This window comes from Gorilla gorilla, chromosome 4, assembly GCF_029281585.2.
Source record: "Gorilla gorilla gorilla isolate KB3781 chromosome 4, NHGRI_mGorGor1-v2.1_pri, whole genome shotgun sequence".
In the NCBI taxonomy this organism is placed as follows: Eukaryota; Metazoa; Chordata; class Mammalia; order Primates; family Hominidae; genus Gorilla; species Gorilla gorilla.
In genome coordinates, this window is record NC_073228.2 from 94,585,255 (window position 1) to 94,607,871 (window position 22,617).

The 22,617-nt window shown below is 38.6% G+C and overlaps 2 protein-coding genes across 6 annotated transcripts in view; one reads left to right on the top strand and one right to left on the bottom strand.

Moving 5' to 3' along the window:
* Nucleotides 1–551: 551 nt before the first annotated feature.
* MBLAC2 (metallo-beta-lactamase domain containing 2) lies at nucleotides 552–17,115 on the bottom strand. The gene is made up of 2 exons (XM_004042261.5): nucleotides 16,205–17,115; nucleotides 552–3,895 (listed from the first exon to the last, which is right to left on the bottom strand). The coding sequence occupies exons 1-2, from the start codon at nucleotides 16,656–16,658 to the stop codon at nucleotides 3,510–3,512; spliced, it is 840 nt and encodes a 279-aa protein (XP_004042309.1). The 5' UTR covers nucleotides 16,659–17,115; the 3' UTR covers nucleotides 552–3,509.
* The window catches only part of POLR3G (RNA polymerase III subunit G), a 40,739-nt gene continuing 34,970 nt past the window's right edge, over nucleotides 16,849–22,617 (top strand). For 2 of the 5 annotated variants that reach the window (XM_019027788.4, XM_019027789.4), the window contains exon 1: nucleotides 17,132–17,382. The gene's annotated coding sequence lies outside the window, so the exon portion shown is untranslated. Of the gene's footprint in view, nucleotides 17,383–22,617 lie in introns of all 5 variants that reach the window. The other 3 variants (XM_019027785.4, XM_019027786.4, XM_055387525.2) reach the window with 3 other exon arrangements.

Below are 22,617 nucleotides of genomic sequence, written 5' to 3' on the forward strand. Positions count from 1 at the left end.
AGAAACGTCTTTCATCCCTTACAGTAGTTATCTTTTTCTTACTGATTTGTAGGCATTCTTTATATTTGCTAAATTGTTTTATGTTATACAAATTGTGATTTTTTAATCTCTTTTTAACTTTATTTCATCTAAATTCTAAGACATTTAAAATTTTGATGTAATTTTGCTTTTTGTGTCTATATAAGGCAGATCTTCCCCATTCCAAGGTGTTAAATATGATTTCTTTTAATACGTGTGTGGTTCTGATTTTCACATTTAGGTCTTTAACCCATTTGGAATTTACTTTTATAATGGCAGGGGCCATTTTTCCCACATCAACAATTGTAACATTTATTGAATAGTCTATCTTTTACCCATTGATTTGAATTGTCATATTTCTTAATTACAAAAGGCTTATATGAGTATTTTTCTGTTTCTGGGTTCTCTATTCTTTCTCACAAATTTAGTGTCTTATGGACCATAAGTGTCTCAAAATTGCACTTTATACAGGAAATATCCCTGCAAGAAATTAAATAGAAACTTGCTAATGTTATAAAAATATCAATTATAGATTGAAATAAAATGACTAATATTTATTACACAAGTGCTTAGTTACACTTATCTGAAAATTATAATAGGACAATTGGTGCATGTCACATTCATATTACTATCCATATAAGAACAAATACAGTTAGTCAACTATATCAGGATAACACACAAGGTTTTTGTTTTAGGCTTCTCAGTTGAAAGAAAACATCAGGTAAGGAAAATGAATTTCCAGTGATTAAGTATTAACAATATAAATAATAAAAATTACTTCTAAATGTCTTACATTTTGACAACTTTGCATTATACTTACATACTAATATTTCCAAAAATCATAAGTTACAAGGGTCACTGTCAGGGTGAAAATATATTTTGAAAAGCTTTTTAAAGATATGTTATTATTATGCTTTAACATCATTTCATTTATTCTTGGCACACATGGCATCTTGGAAAGTAAAAATACACCTTGCCAATTTTCTGCTATTGTGCAGATGCAAGAGAAAGAGAAGTGTGGGGCAGACAGACCTGTGTTCAGTTACCAGCTTTGTCCAAAATTGTGTTGAGGCTGGTCAATTACCTTTTGGTGCTGGGAGTAAGATTAAATTAAATAATGCATATTTTAAATGTACAGCATGGGCACTCAATGATATACTTTACCCTACTTATTCACATTGAAGTAATAGCAAAATATCACAGTTCTATGTTGTGGTACAATTTGAAAAACTGAAAAAATTGGGAAATTAAAAAATAATAATGTGTTTTGAAAAATTGCACTTTTTCTAAATAAATCCTTCAGCAGGTTTAAATATTTCCTAATAAAACTTAGTGCCTACTATACCCTGATTTTTTTAAAAAAAGGCCTAAAATATGATAAAAATGGTCAGTGGTTAAGGACTTTTGGTTTTCCTTTGTGCTATTGATATAAAAATAATGGCTTTATTTAAGGCTTAGTAAGTGATTATTTGTAGTTTCCCTGAACCAAATCATTATTCTCAATGTTGCACTCAGTTGAAAGAGACCTACTGCCTTGAATGACCATCATAGAGAAATGCCCATGATATTCTGTTAATATAATTGAACCAATCATACCCTCCTTTTTGATTGAAGTAAAGGTTCATTTGGTGGCATGTGGCAGTTCAGCTTGTCTCCCATTAAGAATGACCCATATACACAATCACAAATCAATTTTTCTCATGCTAAATATGTGGTGTTTGGAATATACTGGATTCCTGAAAATTAAATTTATATTTTCACAAGGAATAGACTATTCTAGACTAGCAATGCTTATATCCCTATTCTTGGATTGTTTTGTTTCCAACTCTGACTATCTAACAAGTTCATCCTTCCAAATTTGACTCAAAAACCCCTCCTCCAGTAAACTTTGCCTAACCAAAGTTCACACCCCTCCATTTATGTCCCTTACACGCACGTATAATGCACATTAACTTGCATACACTATTATTTATATTTTGTGTGCTTTCAACTTTGAGTTATAATGTTGTCTTTGACTTTTTTTAGCCTCCACAGTGTTTAGCGCTGTGCTACACATGTATATATGTGACTGTGTGTGTTTGCATGTGGGGTTGTGTTTGTGTATGTATATGTTTATGTGTGTGTGAGTTGAATGAATAAAAAACTAAAGAACCTGGGCATCTGTAGGGTAGAAAAGTTTCATAATTTTTCAGAAACCAAAATTGCTGGATCTTCCTAACATTAAAAAATCTGATTTCCAAAGCGATTTCAGTTTGGTTTTAGATATGTCAATAATAAAAAGGCAGTGGGAAAAAACTGTTTAAAACCCTTTACGAAATATTCTAAAAGGCCTTTTAACAAATTATTATTAACAGCACCAAACTAAAACTTTTTACTAAATAGTGGTATAACCTTTTATATGACTTTACGAACATAGACTTCTCTATTCAAGACAAAGAATACTGAACAGGAATAGGTGTTGTGAATCAGGATACAAAAGGCAATTCACTCTAAGTCAATAGCTAATGCACATTTCGCAATTAATTTAAAAATCCCTCTGTAGTACATATGCATGTTAAGTAAAAGAATAGCTGCAGATCTTCATAGTTGTTTTAACGCTGTAAAACATAACACAATACTGAAGTCGCTATTTAACAGGAAAAATTTTGTTCATAATAGCTGTTAATATTAAAATAGGATATAATAATAAAAAATTATTCTCAATGTGTATATTTTCAAATTTGCCTGACAGTGTCCTTTTAAGAAATCTGACAATTTGTAGTTAGATAACAGACATTTGCATTTCACTTTCATAATTGAAAATATTACTTACACAATAACAAACAACAATATATAGTAGCTTTTTACTGAAGCACTCTGAAATTTATATTTCAAGCTTTGCAATAAAGCAAAATTCACTGTACTTTTCATAAGTTATATTACATAACATGTCATGTATGCTATAATTATACAAAGAATAAATACATGAAATGAAGCATAAAAAATTCAGGACCATAACAATGGAATGTTTTAGTTGTCATTCTCAATGTTACTTTATATGTCTGCATTAAGTTCTAATGTATTTTAAACCCAAGAACCTTTATCTTCAAATAATACACTAAAAATATCAAGTTTAAAGTATAAACATAATACTCTACATGCCTTTTTTTCCTAGGTCATCAAGGAAATAAAACAAGACAAACAGAGGCAAGGGCAGTTCTTTCTCTTGCCACAAAATCTCTCTTTGCTTCCCCATAAACCTTTATGTCATTTCTAGAGCATATATTACAAGATGACAGCTTTGGCAAAGTATAAGCTTATTTAAGTGGCTTCTTTCTTGGAAGAAAGAAAACAATTTAACAATTTTCTTTTTGGCTTATTCATTCTCAATCTTTCTCTGATATATAATAGTGGTATAAAAGCACTTCATGAAATGCTCACTATTAATCAGTTAAATAGCACAGAATGAATTAATGTATATAATTAATCAAAATATATTATCAGTATAGATACTAGGGTGAGGTCCTAGAATTTGTTACACGTAGAGCTAAACTTGCAAGAGATCGCATGGCAAAAGTAGAAACTTTGTGACATATCCCAGCTTTTGAAATATAGTTAGAAGCCAATCGAAAAAGCCTTTCAGCACCAAAGGTATTGAAGTGCCCAGGAAGCACCTTCTCTACCAGACCTCTGTCCACTAATTCTATTAGACGTTCACAAGTTCCAACATAGTCACTTATCCTGCTGTATGGGAGCCAGTCAATCAGTGATCCATCATACACGACGTCTCCACTGAAGAGAATCTTTCGGTCTTTGTCATGTAAGCAAATACTGCCCCTGGAGTGACCTGGCATGTGCATAACAGTGAGCTGTCTGTCACCAAGGTTGATCACATCCCCTACAAATGGAAACAGAGTTGACAGATAAACATGTTGTCTACTTGACTTAGCATTTAAAGCATACTAGAGCATTATATGCTTCCAAAGAAATTGGGAAGGATGACACTTTATTTCATAAATACTGTATTTCTTAATGATGATTTAAAAATAAGCTGCCTGTAGTTCATTCCTATTGTTTGCTAGACCAGTGTTTGTCAAAGCAAGTAATGTGGAACACTACTTCTACAGGCTATCATGATACATAAATGAAAACGAGGTAGTTCTGTGGTCAAATAATTTGAGGAACTCTCACTTTAAAGAAAATTAAGCAGCTTTCTTTTCAGAAAGACTTCTTTGAGCTTTTATTATATGAATGTATACTGTGGATATATACAAAGTAGATACAGCTGTACAATTTCTCAAACTTATTTGATCGTGAAACTTTTACTTTTCAGCACATCTATGGTACCAGTATCCTGTTGACACAATTAATGAATGTTGCTCTAGGGAATTTTATTGTATTTTGCCTCTTGTATCACCCTGTCAGAATTAGGACTTGAGGAATTGATATAAATGATGATGCTCTAATATGTGAGTAATAATCTCCTTAATCTCTGACCCAGGAACCTCAAGTCTTCTGTCAGAATACATTAAACTCTGGCAGGCTAACTTGCAAATAGGGTAAAATCTCAGACTTCAGTTACCGACAGCAGAGAGGAAATGGAGCAACATGGGTGGAAAATTGCTCTGTTTCACTGGAATTAAATTAGTATGAATTTGAAGTAAATCATGGTAAATTAAAAGATTCATAATGTAATCTCTAGTGCAAGCATATACACAGGAAAAAATTTAAAAATATATAGCTAAAAAATAATAAAGGAATCAAAATGGTGTAATAATCAGGATTTGGTAAACATAAAAAGGCAGAGATTGTCAGACTGGATTAAAAATCAAGATATATGCAGCCTACAAGAAAGAAACTATAAGACCAAAGACACAAATAGGTTGAAAAGCTTAACCATATTAAATATTACTGTTAAGAGAACTAGGGCAGCTAATATTAATATTATTAATATAAGACAAAATTGATTTTTACATGAAGAATATTACTAAAAAGAAGTAATTTTATGAGAATGTACATTAAATCAATACATTGATAAATAACAATTATAAATGTACATGCACATAAAACATCACCAAAAATACATGAAGCAAAAACAAACAAACAATAAACAATTCAACAATGATACTTGGAGAGTTCAATATTCTTCTCTGTGTAATTCATAAAATAAGTAAATAGAAAATCAATAAGGATATGGAAGACCTGAACAACTCTATCAACCAACTTGACCTGACAAAAATAAAACACTTTACTCCAAAATAGCAAAGTACACATTCTTTTCAACTGTAGTTGAAATATTCAACAGGCTATAAAGCTAGGCCATAAAGCAAGAATCAATAAATGTAAAAGGAATAAAATCATACAAAGTATGTTCTCTGCCTACAACATAATTAAATTAGAAATAACAAAATGAACAGAAAATCGATAACATGTAGTCTTTTTGTTTGTTTTTTCTGAGACAGAGTTTTGCTCTCTTGCCCCGGCTGGAGTGCAGTGGCGCAATCTTGGCTCGCTGCAACCTCTGCCTTCCAGGTTCAAACAATTCTTGTGCCTCAGCCGGCTGAGTAGCTGGAATTACAGGCGTGTGCCATCACACCTGGCTCATTTTTATATTTTTAGTAGAGACAGGGTTTCGCCATGTTGGCAAGGCTGGTTGCCATGTTGCCAAGGCTGGCCTCAAGCGATCCTCCCTCCCTGGCCTCCCAAAGTGCTGGGATTACAGGCATGAGCTACTGTGCCCAACCTTATTAAGTGTTTTTAATAGACAAAAAATAACAAATTAGGAAGAACAAAAATAAATATGGGCAATATTCAAATATATGTAAAGCAAACAGCAAACTTCTACATTGTTTATGGATGAAAGAAGAAATCAAAGGGAAATATAAAAATATTTTGAATGAATGAAAACAAAATCAAAACATATCAAAATGTATAGAATACAGCTGAAGCAGTACTTAGAAGAAAACGTATTGCTTTAAATGCTTATTTTATAAAGGATTAAATGTTTAAAATCAACAATCAAATTACTATCCTAAGAAGTTAGGAAAAGAAGAACAAATCAAACACAAAGTAAGTGTTAATAGAAATAATAAAGGGCAGAGCAAAAATAAATGAATACAAATACCAACAGAAAAAAACAGATGAAACCAACAGTTGTTTATTTGAAAACTACAACAAAATTGATACACCTTTAGCTAGACAAATCAAGAAAAAATTAGAGAAGATACAACTTGCTAAAATAGGAATTAAAGAAGGAACATCACTACAGACCCTGAAGAAATTAAAAGGAGAATAAGGGAATATTATCAACAATTTTAAGCCAACAAATTTGACAACTTATTTGAAATGAACATATTCTTAAAAAGAGAAAAATTATCAAAAGTGATCCAAGAAGAAATGAAGTCTAAATAAATGCATATCAAGCAAAGCAATTGATTAACAATTTAAAGTCTCCCCACAAAGAAAAGTCTGGGCTCAAAGAAGGCTTCATTGATCAATTCTGTCAATCATTTTAAAACGGGACAATTTCAACCCTATATAATTTCAACCCATATAAAGACTTTCAGAATACAGATGAGAAATCTAACTCAGTTATTACCCTCATAAAAGCCAGACAAAGACAATATATTAAAATAACAACAACATCAGGCCTGGTGCAGTAGCTCACTCCTTTAATCCCAGCACTTTGGCAACATGTGGGAGGACTGCTTGAGGCCAGGAGTTTGAGACCAGCCTCGGCAAAATAGTGAGACCCCCGTTTCTATAAAAATTAAAAATAAATAATAATTTAAAAAGCCAAGTAGGGTGTTTTGTGCCTGTAGTCCCAGTTACTCAGGAAGCTGAGGTGGAAGGATTGCTTGAGCCCAGAAATTTGAGGCTGCAGAGATCTATGATGGCGCCATTGCACTCCGGCCTGAACAACAAAGGGAGACTCTTTCAAACAAAACAAAAAAAGGCCTATACACAAATATACCTAATGAATGCAATCTTAAAATTATCGACAAAATATTGGCAAATCAAATCCAGCAACTTATAAATAGGAAAATGACCAAGTGAAGTTTATCCCAGAAATATTAAGTTTGGTTTAACTAGTGAAAATAAATTAATGTAATATACCGTATTAATAAAGGAGAAAGCCATATGATTATCTCAATAGATACATAAAAAGCATATGACAAAATCCAATTCTCATTCATGATAAAAACTTCCAGCAAACTAGGAATAGTTGGGGAAGGTCCTGAACTTGATAAAAGTCACTTATGAACATCTATAGGTAACACCTCTTTGAATAGAAAGTCTCCTAAGATAACAAGGCAAGGATGTCTGCTCTTACCATTTCTATTCAACATTATACTGAAGATCCTAGACAGTGTAATAAGCCAAGAAAAAGAGAGTAAGGTCTCACAGATTAGAAAAGAAAATCTGTCTTTATTTAGACATAATCTTACATACAGAAAATCCTAAGTAGGAAAAAGCTAGAGAACTAAAAAACAAGTTTACCAATGTCACAGGATACAAGATCAACATACAAAGATAAACTATATTTCTATATGCTTCAAGTAACTATCAAAAATGAATTTTAAGACATTTGACTCAAAATAGCATCAAAAAGAATAAAATACTTGGGAAAAAATTTGACAAAAGATGTTTTGTAATATATGAACACTGTATAATGAAAACTACAAAAACACTGTCAAAAGAAATTAAAGAAGACCTAAATAAAAGGAGAGATAGGCTATGCTTACTGACTGTCTCAATATCACTAAGGCTCAATATTGCTATGATGGTAATGTAACCCAATTTTTCCAATAGCTACACTGCCTAATAAAACTTTCTGCAATGATTGAAATGTTGGTTCTCAATACTGTTCATTATGGTGTGGCTAATGGTGCTTGAAATAAAGCTAGTACAATTAAGGAATTAAAATTTTAATTCTAACCAATCTTAATTATTTTTTTAAAGAGATGGAATCTCTGTCACTCAGGCTGAAGTGCAGTGGCCCACTTATAGCTCACTGTAACCCCTGAACTCCTGGGCTCAAGGGATCCTTCCAAGTAGCTGGGACTACAGGTATATGACACCAGCCCAGCTAACTTAAAAACTTTTTCTAGAGACAGGATCTCGCTTTGTTGCCTAGGCTAGTCTTATACTCCTGGCCTTAAATGATCCTCCAGCCTCAGCCTCCTAAGTAGCTGGGATTACAGGTGAGTCACCATATCCGGTAATCTTAATTTAAATTTGATAGCCATACATGGCTAGTGGCTACTGTAATGGCCAGTAAAAATTCAACATAATCTCAATCAAAATCTTGAACTTTTTTCGAAGAAACTGAAAATCTGACTCTAAATTTCACGTGGAAATGCAAATGACCTAGAATAGCCAATACAATTATGAAAAAGAGGAACACAGTAAGAAGACGTATACTAACTAATTTCAAGAGTTACAATAAAACATCACTTCTCAGTCTTTTGGCTAAGATCAAGTGTACAATAAAGCTACAGTAATCAAAATATTGTGTTACTGACTAAATAGACATAATCGATATGAGAGAACAGAGAGTCTGAAAGTAGACACAATATTGTCAATAGATATTTGACAAAGGTCAAACAAGATAATTCAATGGATAAAATGACAGTCTTTTTGACAGACCAGACTAGGATACTTTGTATATCCATTTGCAGACAAACAAATAAGAATTGAGAACCTCTCAACCCTTACTTCACAAATATTCACAGAAATTAACTGAAAATAAGTCATAAACCTAAATATGGGAGCTTCTAGAGAAAAATTAGGGGAACATTTTTGTGACCTTGGGCTAGACATAGAGCTCTTAAATATGACACAACAATCATAAAACATGAGATAAAAATTGCTAACTGGACTTCAAGTTATAAACTTTCTTGCTTAAAAAGACACCATTAAGAAAATGAAAAGCCAGGCCACACATTGGGAGAAGGTATTTGCAAAATGTGTATCTGATAAAATCTTGTATTCAGAATATATAGAGCTTGCATAACTCAATAATAAAAAAGCTGAATTTTTAAAAAAGATTTTAATATACCATTTAATAAAGTGGATATCTGATTAGCAAATAAATACCAAAAAGATGCTCAACATCATTAGTTTTTAGTGAATGCAAATTAAATCACAATCAAGTACCACTACACACTCACTAGAATGGCTAAATTGAAAAGGATTGACAAAACCAAGTGTTGAAAAATATGTGAGCTGGGCGCACTGGCTCATGCCTGTAATCCCAGCACTTTGGAAGGCTGAAGCGGGCGGATCACTTGAGGTCAGGAGTTCGAGATCACCCTGGCCAACATGGTGAGACCCCATCTCTACCAAAAACACAAAATTCACCGGGGGTGGTGGTGCATGCCTGTAATTCCAGCTACTCAGGAGGCTGAGGCAGGAGAATCGCTTGAACTTGGGAGGCAGAGGTTGCAGTGAGATTGCACCATTGCACTTCAGCCTGGGCAAGAGTGAGACTCCATCTCAAAAAAATAAAAAATAAAAAAATGTAGTTGTTGGGTAGAATGTTCTGTAAATATCTATTAAGTCCATTTGTTCTAGGGTATAGTTTAAGTCCATTGTTTCTTTGTTGACTTTCCATCTTGATGAGCTGTCTAGTACTGTCGACAAGTGGAGTATTAAAGTCCCCCAGTATTATTGTGTTACCATCTATCTCATTTCTTATGTCTAGTAGAAATTGTTTTATACATTTGGGAGCTCCAGTGTTAGGTGCATATATATTTAGAATTGTGATATTTTCCTGTTGGACTAGTCCTTTTATCACTATATAATGTTCCTCTTTTTGTCTTCTTTAACTGCTGTTGCTTTACATTTTGTTTTGTGTGATATAAGCCTGCTTACCTTTGGTGTCCATATGCATGGAAAATCTTTCTCTACCCTTTTACCTTAAGTTCATGTGAGTCTTTATGTGTTAGGTGAATTTCCTGAAGACAGCAGAAACTTGGTTGGTGAATTCTTATCCATTCTGTCATTCTATATCTTTTAAATGGAGCATTTAGGCCATTTACATTCAATGTTAGTATTGAGATGTGACGTACTATTCTATTCATCACGCTATTTGTTGCCTGAATACCTTGTTTTTGGGGGGGGGGGGGTTTGTTTGTTTGTTTTTTACATTGTTATTGTTACATGTTATATAGGTACTGTGAGGTTTATGCTTTAAGGAAGATTCTATTTTGTTGTATTTCAAAGTTTTCTTTCACGATTTAGCGCTCCTTTTATCAGTTCTTGTAGTGATGGCTTGCTAGCAGTGAATTCTCTCAGCATTTGTTTGTCTAGAAAAGACTATATCTTTCTTTCACTTATGAAGTGTAGTTTCACTGGATACAAAATTATTGGCTGATAATTGTTTTGTTTAAGAAGGCTAAAAATAGGACCCCAATCCCTTCTAGCTTGTAGAGTTTCTGCTGTTAGGTTTTCCTTTATAGGTTACATGATGTTTTTTTCTCACAGCTCTTAAGATTCTTTCCTTTCATCTTGACTTTAGATAACGTAATGACTATGTGCCTAGGTGATGATCTTTTTGTGACTAATTTCTCAGGTGTTCTTTGAGCTTCTTGTATTTGGATGTCTAGCAAGGCTGGGTAAGTTTTCCTCGATTATTCCTTCAAATAAGTTTTCCAAACTTTTAGATTTCTCTTCTTCCTTGGGAACACCAATTGTTCTTAGACTTGGACATTTAACGTAGCCCCGGACTTCTTGGAGGCCTTGTTCATTTTTTTTAATTCCTTTTTCTTTGTCTTTGACGGATTGGGTTAATTCAAAAGCCATGTCTTTGAGGTCTGAGGTTCTTTCTTCTGCTTGTTTGATTCTATTGCTGAGACTTTCCAGTGCATTTTGAATTTCTCTAAATGTGTCCTTGATTTCCAGAAGTTGTAACTGTTTCTTATTTATGCTATTTCACTGAAGAATTTAGCTTTCATATCTTGTATCATGTTTTTGATTTCTTACATTCTATTCATCAGCACATGGAACAGTCTCCAAGATAGACCATATGATAGGCCACAAAACAAGACTCAGTAAATTTAAGAAAATTGAAATTGTATCAAGTATTCTCTCAGATCACAGTGGAATAAAATTGGAAATCAACTCCAAAAGAAACCCTCAAAACCATGCAAATACATAGAAATTAAATATCCTGCTCTTGAATGATCATTGGGTCAACAATGAAATCAAAATGGAAATTTAAAAATTCTTTGAACTGAACACTAATAGTGACACACAACCTATCAAAACCTCTGGGATACGGCAAAAGCAGTGCTAAGAGGAAAGTTCATAGCATTAAATGCCTACATCAAAAAGTCTGAAAGAGCATAAATAGGCAATCTAAGGTCACACCTCATGGAACTAGAAAATATAAGAACAATCCAAACCCAAACCCAGGAGAAAAAAAGAAATAACCAAGATCAGCCTCCCGAGTAGCTGGGATTACAGGCATGCAACACCACACCCAGCTAATTTTTGTATTTTTAGTAGAGACGGGGTTTCACTATGTTGGCCAGGCTGGTCTTGAACTCTTGACCTCAGGTGATCCGCCCTCCTCGGCCTTTCAAATTATTGGGATTACAGACATGAGCCACTGTGCCCAGCCACCCTATTTCTTTTCTTTCACCTTCTCTGTCCTATCTCTGCATCCATTATTCTAAGGCTGGATTTTCCAAACTGGTCCTCCTACTTATTTTAGTCTTTTTCTCTCCTAGTTTCCATTTTCCCGTACTGATCTTTAGTAAGTTTTTCAACTTCATCTTCCAGACCTGCTGCTACGTAATTTCTGATGTTTTAAATTCTAAGAGTTTTTTTTTTTTTTTTGGTGAATATTGTTCTGCTATTTATTTTTAAAGCATCCTTATTGACTCTTGGATATCTTGAATGCAATAGCTTGTCTTATCCCCCTGATGATATTGATGATAGTTCCCCACTCTCAAATTGCTTTATGCTGTTTGTTTTAATAGCTGATCTCATGTTAGAGAATTTTCTTTTTTTTTTTTTTTAATGCTTGGTTGCCTATTTAAGAGTTGGGGGGCATGAGTAAAAATGGCTATTGTCAAAAAGACAGAAAATAACAGATGCTGACAAGGATGTGGAGAAAGGGGAATGCTTGTACCCTGTTAGTGGGGATGTAAATTAGTACAGCAACTATGGAAAATGGTATGGAGGTTCCTCAACAAACTGAAAATAGAACTACCATACGACCCAGCAATCCCACTGCTGGGTATGTACATCCAAAAGAAAGGAAATCAGAATACTAAAGAGATAACTGCATTTCCATGTTTATTGCAGCAATATTCACAATAGCCAAGATGTGGAATCAACCTAAGTGTCCATCAACAGATGAATGGATAAAGACAATGTGGGACAATATACACAGTGGAATTATTCACTCATAAAAAGTAATGAAATCCTGTCATTTGCAGCAACATTGATGGAACTGGAGGGCATTATGTTAAGTGAAATAAGCCAGGCACAAAATGACAAATACCTCACGTTTATATTCATATGTGGGAGGTAGTGCTAGTATGGTGGTTACCAGAGGCTGGAAAGGGTAGGGGGGAAGGGAATGAAGAGATTGGTTAATAGGCACAAAAATACAGTTAGATAAAAGAAGTAAGTTCCAGTGTTTGATAGACTAGAGTTAACAAGGATTTACTGCATGTTTCAAAATAGCTAGAAGATTTGGAATGTTTCTGACACAAAGAAATGATAAATGTTTGAGGTGATGGATATTCTAAATAACCTGATCTGATCATTACATTGTATGCATTTATCAAAATATCACACGTACCCCATAAGTAATTACAACTATTAGGTATCAATTAAAAAAAAAAGAAGGGGGGACAAGAAGGCTGCTTGCAGCACATGCATGGGGCCTGGTGACCAAGGCTTCACAGTAGAGAAAGACGCCAGGATTTCTTAGGTATTCCTCTACATTGGTATCTTAGTCTTTCTTCTAGGAGGCAGATTCCCTAGATAACATTTTTCTAATTTCCTACCTGGGTGGGGAAAGGCCTGGCTCTCATCCTTCTAGGAAACTAGAAGAACACACACACACACTCTTTCTCCTCTCATCCTTCTAGAAAACTAGCACACATACACACACACACACAAACACACGCTTTCTTTCTCCTGTTTTCCACACTGAGCCCTTAAGCTCAACAGTAATTTGGCATCCTTCAATCAAGAAACTCCTTTGTTTTACTATCCCCAGAGAATAAACTAATTGGATGGGAGAGGGAGGGGCATTCACTAGAGTTTTAAGAGCTTCTTAAAAGGTTTTCAAGAAATTCTTACTCTTCCCTTTGCCGCCACTGAGGTACTACTGCCTATTGCTAAATTCCTGTGTTTTTTAAGGCTTCAGCGGTGCAAACTGAATTGGCTCTTAATTTCCCTTTGCTGGCATAGTATAAAACTGTTAACTTAGTCACCACATCTACTTTCTAGCATCCAAAACAGTTCCCCCCGCCAATGGGGATTTAAATTGAAATCACGGCTTTTTCACAGTTCATTAACAGTGCTTCAGAAGAGAGCCAAATTAGATGTGTCTGTTCAATCCACCACCTTCCTACAACCTGTTTTAGCCTCTGCAAATGACTTAAGTCCGCCTGAAACCACTCCTCTGAGATAATATCTTGGTGACACTGGGCATATGGTTTAAACATGTATGTAATAGGGATCACAATGCCAGAACTTTTTATCACTTGACTATAGTGAAAAATGGGCAAAATGATGTATGCCCACTTGAGAGGTATGTACTATGTCAATTTAAGGTCTGCTGCTATCTTAGAGAAAGATAACCATTTCACTATTAGTAGGGCGAGTTGCTTTTTTATCCAGAATAATGCACTGGAAGATATGGCTATTCTCTCCTTGTCCCTCATTTACAAGTCGGCTTTTGGGTTAGAGATACAGTGCACAGATGTATGCTTCTCCATGACAAGTGATCATCAATTCATTAAAGGAAATGTAATAAACGATTTCAGCTCCTTGCATTCTACCAAAGCAATGAAGCCTTTATGCTGTTCATGTGTGTAACTGTATACAAATTTTTAATACAAATATTTTATGTATCCTCCCAGGCATTTGGATTATGTTAACAGCAAGTTAGCAGGCCACATCATTCAGAAGATACGGGAAATTAATATTCTTGAGAAGAAAGGAAATTAGACACTACCTGAGAGGGTGGGGCATCCAGCCCTAATGAAAAACAACTTTTGATAACACGGATAACACAGTACTATCACCTTCAAAGTGTTTGGTAAACATTAAGCTTTCTTTTCACCCTTTTAAAGGCTTAAAGCACCACACAAGTAGTTTGCAGGCCCCTTTCAGCTCCAAAAATGTTGGGATTCTACCATCAACTGGAAACCTGGGTTCTAGTCCCAGCTCTTTCCGAGATGGGCTATGTGACCTCACACATGATACTCAGGCCTGCAAGGGTTCTTTCTTCATCTATAAAACAACCCCTATCATTCTTTCACCTTTGATTTCCCATTGCTGACACAGAATCAAAAGTAAATTTCAAAAGTAATTTATTCTTTTCAACAATTTAAGTATATTTTAATACTAACGTAAACATTTTTGATCCGGGTGTCAGAATTTAGTCTGAATACCGATCAACTGCATGGAAATGTTACCTCTAAAAGTACCCATTTTTATCAAGAAATACAGTAATTAGGTGTGACTTTAATGGGAATTAAAATTTAATGTACATGTACTTTCATCTCATATTGTCAGATAATGTAAGACTCTTATCTAAATCAGTTTTTTTTTAAATTTAGATTTAAAACTTTAATGAAGACTTTTGTTGGGTGGGTGTGAGGTACAGAATCTTGCAATTTTTTTTTAGCACCGATAAGCAGTACAATATTGCAATTTTTAAAATATCTCAAATGAGGAAGATGTCATCTGTGAGATAAACTGATTTTTGTAAAATATTTCATTATTTGCCATATTGTTTGGTCATAAAGTGAGCTTCATTATACTGCAGCAACTGAATTTTTCTACCATATAGAGGCACGTTTTAATATACCACATTGGTAATTAAAATGGTCTCACGCTAAAGGAAAGAAGGGGCCTTTCACATTCTACTCAAAATCATCATATATTTATGAGGCAGAATTTATGTATGTTCTGCATGCCTTGATCTATTGTGCCTAGATTCATATCCTAGCTTTTATCATGATCTGGCTCAGGCAAGCCATTTAACTGGGGGGTCAGTGGCCTCACTTTAAATGTGTTGTGAAGATAAAATGAAATCAAAAGTATTTTAAAAAGAAAATAGAAAACTAATATACCAAATATTGCTGATGTGGCGAATTAGCTCAATTATTTAAGTCCCTGCGTAGGGAGAATGGGCTGAGGCCCTAATCTACTTATTTTCATTCCATGAATTTCTCTCTGAATTCCATACTTGTCTTTCACAGAGCCAAAGAGGACCATAGCTACCTATGCATTAGTCCACATAATTTACCTCTACCGAAAATTACTTCCTTATTGATCTTTCTCAGGCTTTGCTTTCAACCGGACCAAATATCTGTCATAAAGTAAGACTCAGACATATTCTACGTTTATGATTACTATTAAGCTTTTGCAATCGTGAGGCAACATCAAGAACAGAAACCTATCTGAAAGGTTTCCAATCGCATTAGCGGATTGGAATCACTGGTCTGATGGCTCTCTAAGGCTACAGGTGGCAACTGCCCATACCCGGTGGTGACCAAGCTGATGAAGTCTGCAATTCTCAAAAGCACAGATCATGACATGCACTCTCCGTGAGGCGTCATTCCTTAAAGGTCTGCTCACTACGAAAGCTCCTGGAAATGTCGGGCAGGTGCTTAGGGAAAGAATGAGAAATCCCTAGTCAGTCACAAGTCTTTGTAGTGTTACTGCTACAGCCGATGCAGGAAACTGGCTAGGGAGGTGGTGGTGCCGGCTTTCAAAAGAGTACTCAGAATCTCTACACGGTGCCAGAGCTGGTCTCTGGCAGGGAAGGCTGCGATGGCCTTGGCTCTGGTCAAGTGGGTTTTTACTCAGGGAAGGGTGAAACAGAAGTGGTTCTGCGAGGTGCCAAAATAATCCCCTTTATGGCCACGCAAGTCTGCAACATGCGGCATTCGGACAGTCTCTTCCCAATACCCTCCCTTAACGAGAGCGCGCGCCCGCGGGGGCCCATTACCATCCTGCAGGATGAGGGTGGGCTGCACCGCCTGTACCCGGAACTGTCTGGCCCTCCAGCCGGGGCTGGGCGCCCGCACCACCTCGCTATCGGAGAGCCAGGTCACGGTCTCAAAGTTGTCCCCGCGAGCCAGCGCCTCGGCCTCGGCGTGGTGCACTGCCACCCGGTCGAACTGGTAGAGGCCGCCGGAGTGGTCGAAGTGCACGTGGGTGGCCACGGCAAGCAGTGGCCGGCGCGCCGCGTCCTCTTTGGCCCCTCGGTCCTGCAAGAGGCCGGAGGAGTACAGGTACTCCGGGAGGCTGCGCAGCCCCAGGCCTGTATCGATCACCACGTCCTGCTCGGAGCCGCGCACCAGCCAGATGTTGGCACGGTTGCCCGACTCGTAGAAACGTTCTTGAATCCAGAAGATACCATCGCCTAGAGACTTGTGGGCGTACCACTCGAGCGCCGACATGCTGGGCAGGGGTGCAGCCAGGCGGGGTGAGTGTGGGCGTGCGAGTCTCCCACAAGCTGTCCACACACAGGGCACTGCGGCTGTGTGAAGCGGTCTGCCTGCAGCCAGGGAGGCGCAGAGCGAGGCGGGGGCGGGGGATGCGGGGGTCGGAATAGGAGGAGGAAGGACGCAAACCGACGCTGCCCGTAGCGTGCGCTCCCGCACCCTTCCGCCAGGTCGGCAGCAAGCAGAGGCTCCGCCACCAGCACGGGGGCGCAGGAGCTACCGCAGCCTCGGCAGCCGCACCACGAGAGAGCTTTAACGCAGGGGCCACTGCAGCAGAATGGAGACTCAGGTGGCGACCGTTTCGCCACCCCGGGCGTGTGACAGCAGAGGCCCGGAGTGAGGGTGGGAAGCGCTAGGACCGCCCACCCACTGGCTCTCCAGGGCGCGCACTCCCAGCTGGCGCGGAAAGTGTGGGTCCTCGCGGGTTGTACGGCGACTACGGCGCCTGCCAAGGGCAAAAAACCTCTTTGCCGAGGGGGTGGGGCCTTCCTAGGGAGTGGGCGGGGCTAGTTGGTAGGGCTCACGCCGCGGTCCTGGGGCCGCGTGGAGGGCGGTGCGCGCTTCTCCCGAGGTGGAACGGGCGGCAGTCAAGCGCCGGCGTTCTCTGCCATCACCCTTTCCTTGCCGGCCGGCACTTCGGCTGCAGAGTTTTGCCCACGCTTCGAGACTTAGGGAGCAGGTAACCGAGGAAGCAATCGAAGACTTGGGAGGGGTGGTGAGGGTAGAGGGGAATTAAAGGGGCACGTGGAAAAGGTGAGGGGAAGTCAGGGGTAGAGATTCATTAAAGCGCCTCTGGGTTGAGGGGCGTTTGGAGATAGCTTGGTACCTCCCCTCCTTGTCCTGCTCCCTTCAGAATTTTTTAAGTCCAATTTCCAGATCTTACCTAGTCTCCACTCCTAGGACTGTTTGCAGTGAGTTAGAAGGGTATTTATGCTCTTACTGATAGTAGCTTATTTTCCAAATCCATGGCTTTATGATTTTTTAGGCACTAGTCACTGCCGCAGATTGCAGCTGAGGACCGACTATTCAGTATCTGTTTTCGTAACTGTTGGCACTTTATATCGTAGGGAAGGGAGTTGTTAATATGGTTTGTCTTTTCTTATAAAAAATAAAATTCTATATCCACCCTCTTTTTTATTTTTTTATTATTTATTTATTTATTTATTTATTTTTGGTTTGTCTGCCCTTGGAAGAGAGTAAAGCGAGTTGGTAGAAAGGCTCAAATAAAGAAAAGGAGCACCTGGTGAGGACGGGAAAAGTGAATAATGACTGGGTGTGGCCCCGCCAGCCACATAAATCATCCGCTCTGTTAACATGAGGTCACTGTCTCCACTCCCCGCTTCCCAGCTATTGAAACATCTATTTAGGTTTTTTGTTTGTTTGTTTGTTTTTTGAGACAGAGTCTCTGTTGCCCAGTCTGGAGTGCGGTGGCGCGATCTCGTCTCACTGCATCCTCCGCCTCCTGGGTTCAAGCGATTCTCCTGCTTCAGCCTCCCCGAGGAGCTGAGATTACAGGCGTCTGCCACTGCACCTGGCTAATTTTGTATTTTTAATAGAAACGGGATTTCACCATGTTGGCCAGGCTGGTCTTGAACTCCTGACCTCAAATGATCCGCCTGCCTCGGCCTCCCAAAGTGCTGGGATTACAGGCGTGAGCCACTACACCCGGCCAGAAGCATCTATTTAGGCTTCAGAAATTCCCTTGAGAACTTAACTAACCTCCTAAGTTAGCCAGGAAAAATGATAAAGAGACTCATGAGACAGCATTACAAAAGAATTATGAAAACCTTTACTGTGACAACTACTAATAAGCCTTCATGGAAGGAGAGGTATACGCTCCGTTCCTACCCTCCTAAAGTCTTTGGTGGGCATGCAGCTTTTCTAAATACTTTGCTAATCTTCATAGAGATTATTCGGTTACTCAGCTGGGGGCTCTCCTTATGCACAAGTCGCTGAGCTGGGTAATTCATGAACAGAGTTGTGTAAAAAGGTCATAATCTGGATTCTCAGGAGTTTGAGGGAAGATAATGTCTGTACACAATTACTTGCAAGATAAAGCATTACGGGGTAGGTACCACAGAGGAAGTGAAAGCTAGATTCAGTAAGAATACAGGTGGAAGGGATTCGTGAGGAGTGGCTTTTGAGCTGGCCTTAAAAGACTACTTTTAGGGCATTCTCAGCAGAGTAATATAGGGCCCTCTGTAGTCTGGGTACTTTTTCTCTAGGCAGAAGCAAGCCACTATTGGTGAAATGGAGTGATATCTCTACCAGGCCATGAGCTCAGCAATAATTTATCCAATAATCATTGGCCTTTTGCCAGGCTTTCGTTAGTAATGGGGACATAAAAAGGAGAATAAGTTTCCAAGGAGACCTTCACACTTCCAGGTACCTCTGCCTGCATCCCACATCTCACTGGATATCCTTTTTTAATTCTCTACATGGTTCTTTGCCTTACTTTTGTCAGGCTTATGCTCAGATATCACCGAATAAGAGAGGACTTCTTCAGCCACCCTTTCCACAGTAGCATCCATGTTTCCTGTCTTTATTTTTCTTATCATTTCCTGACATTTCCTATAAAATATATTTTGTCAGTTTCTTACCCTAGACTATGAGCTTCATGAGAGGAGAAATTTTGTTTTGTTCACTACTGTATTCCCAATTCATAGAAGACGGCCTGACGATGAGGGTGCTTAATAAATACTTGATTGGATTGAAGAGGCTCCCTGGGAGACAGATAAGAGCTGACAGTTACAACATGATTGTAAAAAGGGCTTAAAAGCAGAGTAGTACTTGGGAAACACAGAGAAGGGAGAGGCCTACCTCCATGTGGGGTGGAAGAAATTGTCATGGAGAAAGTGTCATTTGCATGGCATCTGAAAAGAACCTGGGGCTTAAGTGGATGTGGCAGGAAGGGCACTCCAGGCATGCAATGGTTGACTTGGCCACAGCGTGGGGTGCCTGTGGTGAGAGGCAGAAAGACTCCAAAGCTCTGTTAAGGAGAGTCACATGTCAAGATTTGTATTCCAGAAAGATACCGTAGACTGCAGAGTGGATTGAAAGGGAGAGTCCGGCCACAGGAAGTTTATTTGTTCTGTTTTAGAGGTCCAGGTGAGAGATGAGAGGGTCTGAACTGAAGCAGAGGTGGAAGAAACAGAACATGGGAGAGAGAACAGAGCTGGTAAACCTCTACTATTAGATGAGGGGTTGGAAGTAGACAGGTCAGGATACCTATCCTGATTGTAGCAATTTAGGAGTCATTCATCGGGAATAATACCGTGACTTGACTTTCACTGCCTCCTCTAGCTTCTATGTCTGCTTCTATCTGTTTGTGCATTTATTCATGGAGCTGACGTTGTTACTGGTGGAGGGTGTCCAGGTTCTTGGCATCTTGAACAAAGAATTGGACGAAACACGCAAAACAAAGAAAGAATGAAGCAACAAAAGCAGATACTTACTGAAAATGAAAGTACACTCCAGTGAGGCAGTGGGTGGAGCATATGGGCTCAAGGGTCCCCTTACAGAATTTGTGGGGGTTTAAATACCCTCTAGGGGTTTCCATTTAGTTACTTGGTGTACACCCTATGTAAATGAAGAGGATGAAGTAAAGTTACAAAGTCATTTACTTGGCATATGCCCTATGGAGAGGATATTTCCTGTCATAGCCATAATGTGAATTGGCCTTTTGTTCCCTGCCTCCAGACCCTATTTTCCTGCCTCAGTGTGGACAAGGAACTGTGTAAGACGTGGAGGACAAGACATTTCAGTTACCTCATAACTCATAAAATGTTAGAACTAGGAGGAATTTCAGAGATTAGCTCAGCATCTGCTAGGACGTTGTTTTTGTAGTTGATTAAAATTGACTTTTTTATTTCAGCTCTTGGATGCTTAAACTACACCCATTTTCAAACCTCTCAGAACAATTCTGAATAGGAATTTTCAGGAGACATCCTGAAATGGAAGGGGCAATGCTACTGATTTTACATTTTTAATTGAGTCTGTTTTGCAGTTATTAATTCACTTCATTGAATAAAGACCTCCCTGGGATTAAAAAAGTCTTCTAACCAGCCTAGACCTATGCTTCCTGAAGTGTAATGCAAATGGAAGAACAGTGGAAAGGTTTTCTGAGGCCTTAAAGCAGTCCTGCTTTTGTTAGGAATTAGTTTTGCGTCTTTAGGTAATCAAGTAACCCCTTAGGGTGTTGCTTTCCTCTTCTGTAAAATGGGAGGTTTAATCTGCAGTGGTTCTTTTTTTTTTTTTTTTTTTTGAGAGGGAGCCTCACTCTGTCGCCCAGGCTGGAGTGCAGCGGCACAAGCAACCTCCGCCTCCCGAGTTCAAGTGATTCTCCTGCCTCAGCCTCCCGAGTAGCTGGGACTACAGGCGCGTGCCACCATGTCCAGCTAAGCCTGTAGTCCCAGCACTTTGGGAGGCCGAGGAGGGCAGATCATGAGGTCAAGAGATCAAGACCATCCTGGTCAACGTGGTGAAACCCTGTCTCTACTGAAAATGCAGTGGTTCTTAATTTGGGTTGCACACTGTAATCTCCTGGGATGCTTTAAAAAGTCCTGATGCTTAAATGGTACCTCCAGAGCTTCTGATTTTATTGTTCTGGGGTGAATCCTGGGTTTTCTTTTCTTTAAAACCTCTCTCAGTGATTCCAATGTGCAGCCAGGTCCCACTCAAAGAAAGGGGGAAAAAAGCCTTAATAATGGGCTGACTGAATTGTCCTTCTGTGGGTAGATTTGCTCATCAAATCACAGTGCACAAATAGGGTAAGCTTGACATTAATTGTGGAGCTGTTGCTATGTAGGAAGCACTATGCTAGACAGTAGGGAGGATAAAATCTCTGCTTAACACAGAACCAACAAACAGCCAGGCGCGGTGGCTCATGCCTGTAATCCCAGCACTTTGGGAGGCTGAGGCAGGCACATCACTAAGGTCAGGAGTTCAAGACCAGCCTTGCCAACATGGTGAAACCCCCATCTTTACTAAAAATACAAAAATTAGCCGGGCTTGGTGGCAGGCACCAGTAATCCCAGCTACTCTGGAGGCTGAGGCAGGAGAATTGCTTGAACCCAGGAGGCGGAGGTTGCAGTGAGCCGAGATCGCACCAATGCACTCCAGCCTGGGCGACAGAGCAAGACTCCATCTCGGGAAAAAACAAACAAACAACAAACGAAAAACATAGGTGAAACTCCTCCCCTTTGGAAAAGATCAGTTTCCCAAAAGTGGTATTCTATTTCTTTGAAAATTGACAAGTGTGGCAACATGTATCACCTGAAATTTTTTTTTTTAAATCTGTGTTTTAACAGGAGGATCTTTCCAAGAGCAATGTGAGATGAAGTGATTGTTGTGGTTGCTGAGGGACTTAAACTGGCTTTTTTGGTGAAAAGGGATGTAGCAAGTCAGGGAGGCAGAGGGAGTAAGTTGCAGTGGAAAGACTGGTATTCGAGACATGACTATAGTGAGTCAGGAGAATAGGGTGCAACCATCTTAAAAGGGCTCTGAGTAAATAGGGAGTTTGGATTTAATTCAGTTAGCCAAGAGGGAAGCTGAGGAGAGTAGCAGAATCAAAACTGTGCTTTAGGATGAGTAATGTGGATCCATAAATTAAACAGGAAGAACAAGGGATACCACAAAGTTTGCAGTTAATCAGAAGTGAGGTGAAAAAGGACTGAGCTGGATTATGGTAGAGAAATTGCAAAGAAAGTGACATTTAGAAAGAAGATGATTGATCAGTGCTCTCTGGCTCCTAGCACAGTGCCTGGAATGCTCAATATTGGTTGAATGAATGACTCAATGAAATTGGGCCATATGAAGTAGAGAAAGATTTGGAGCATGAGGAAATATAGAAAGCACTAAAACTCCTTTATTCTAGAGTTTGGTGTATTGAAAAAGGAATGAGGCAGTGGTTAAC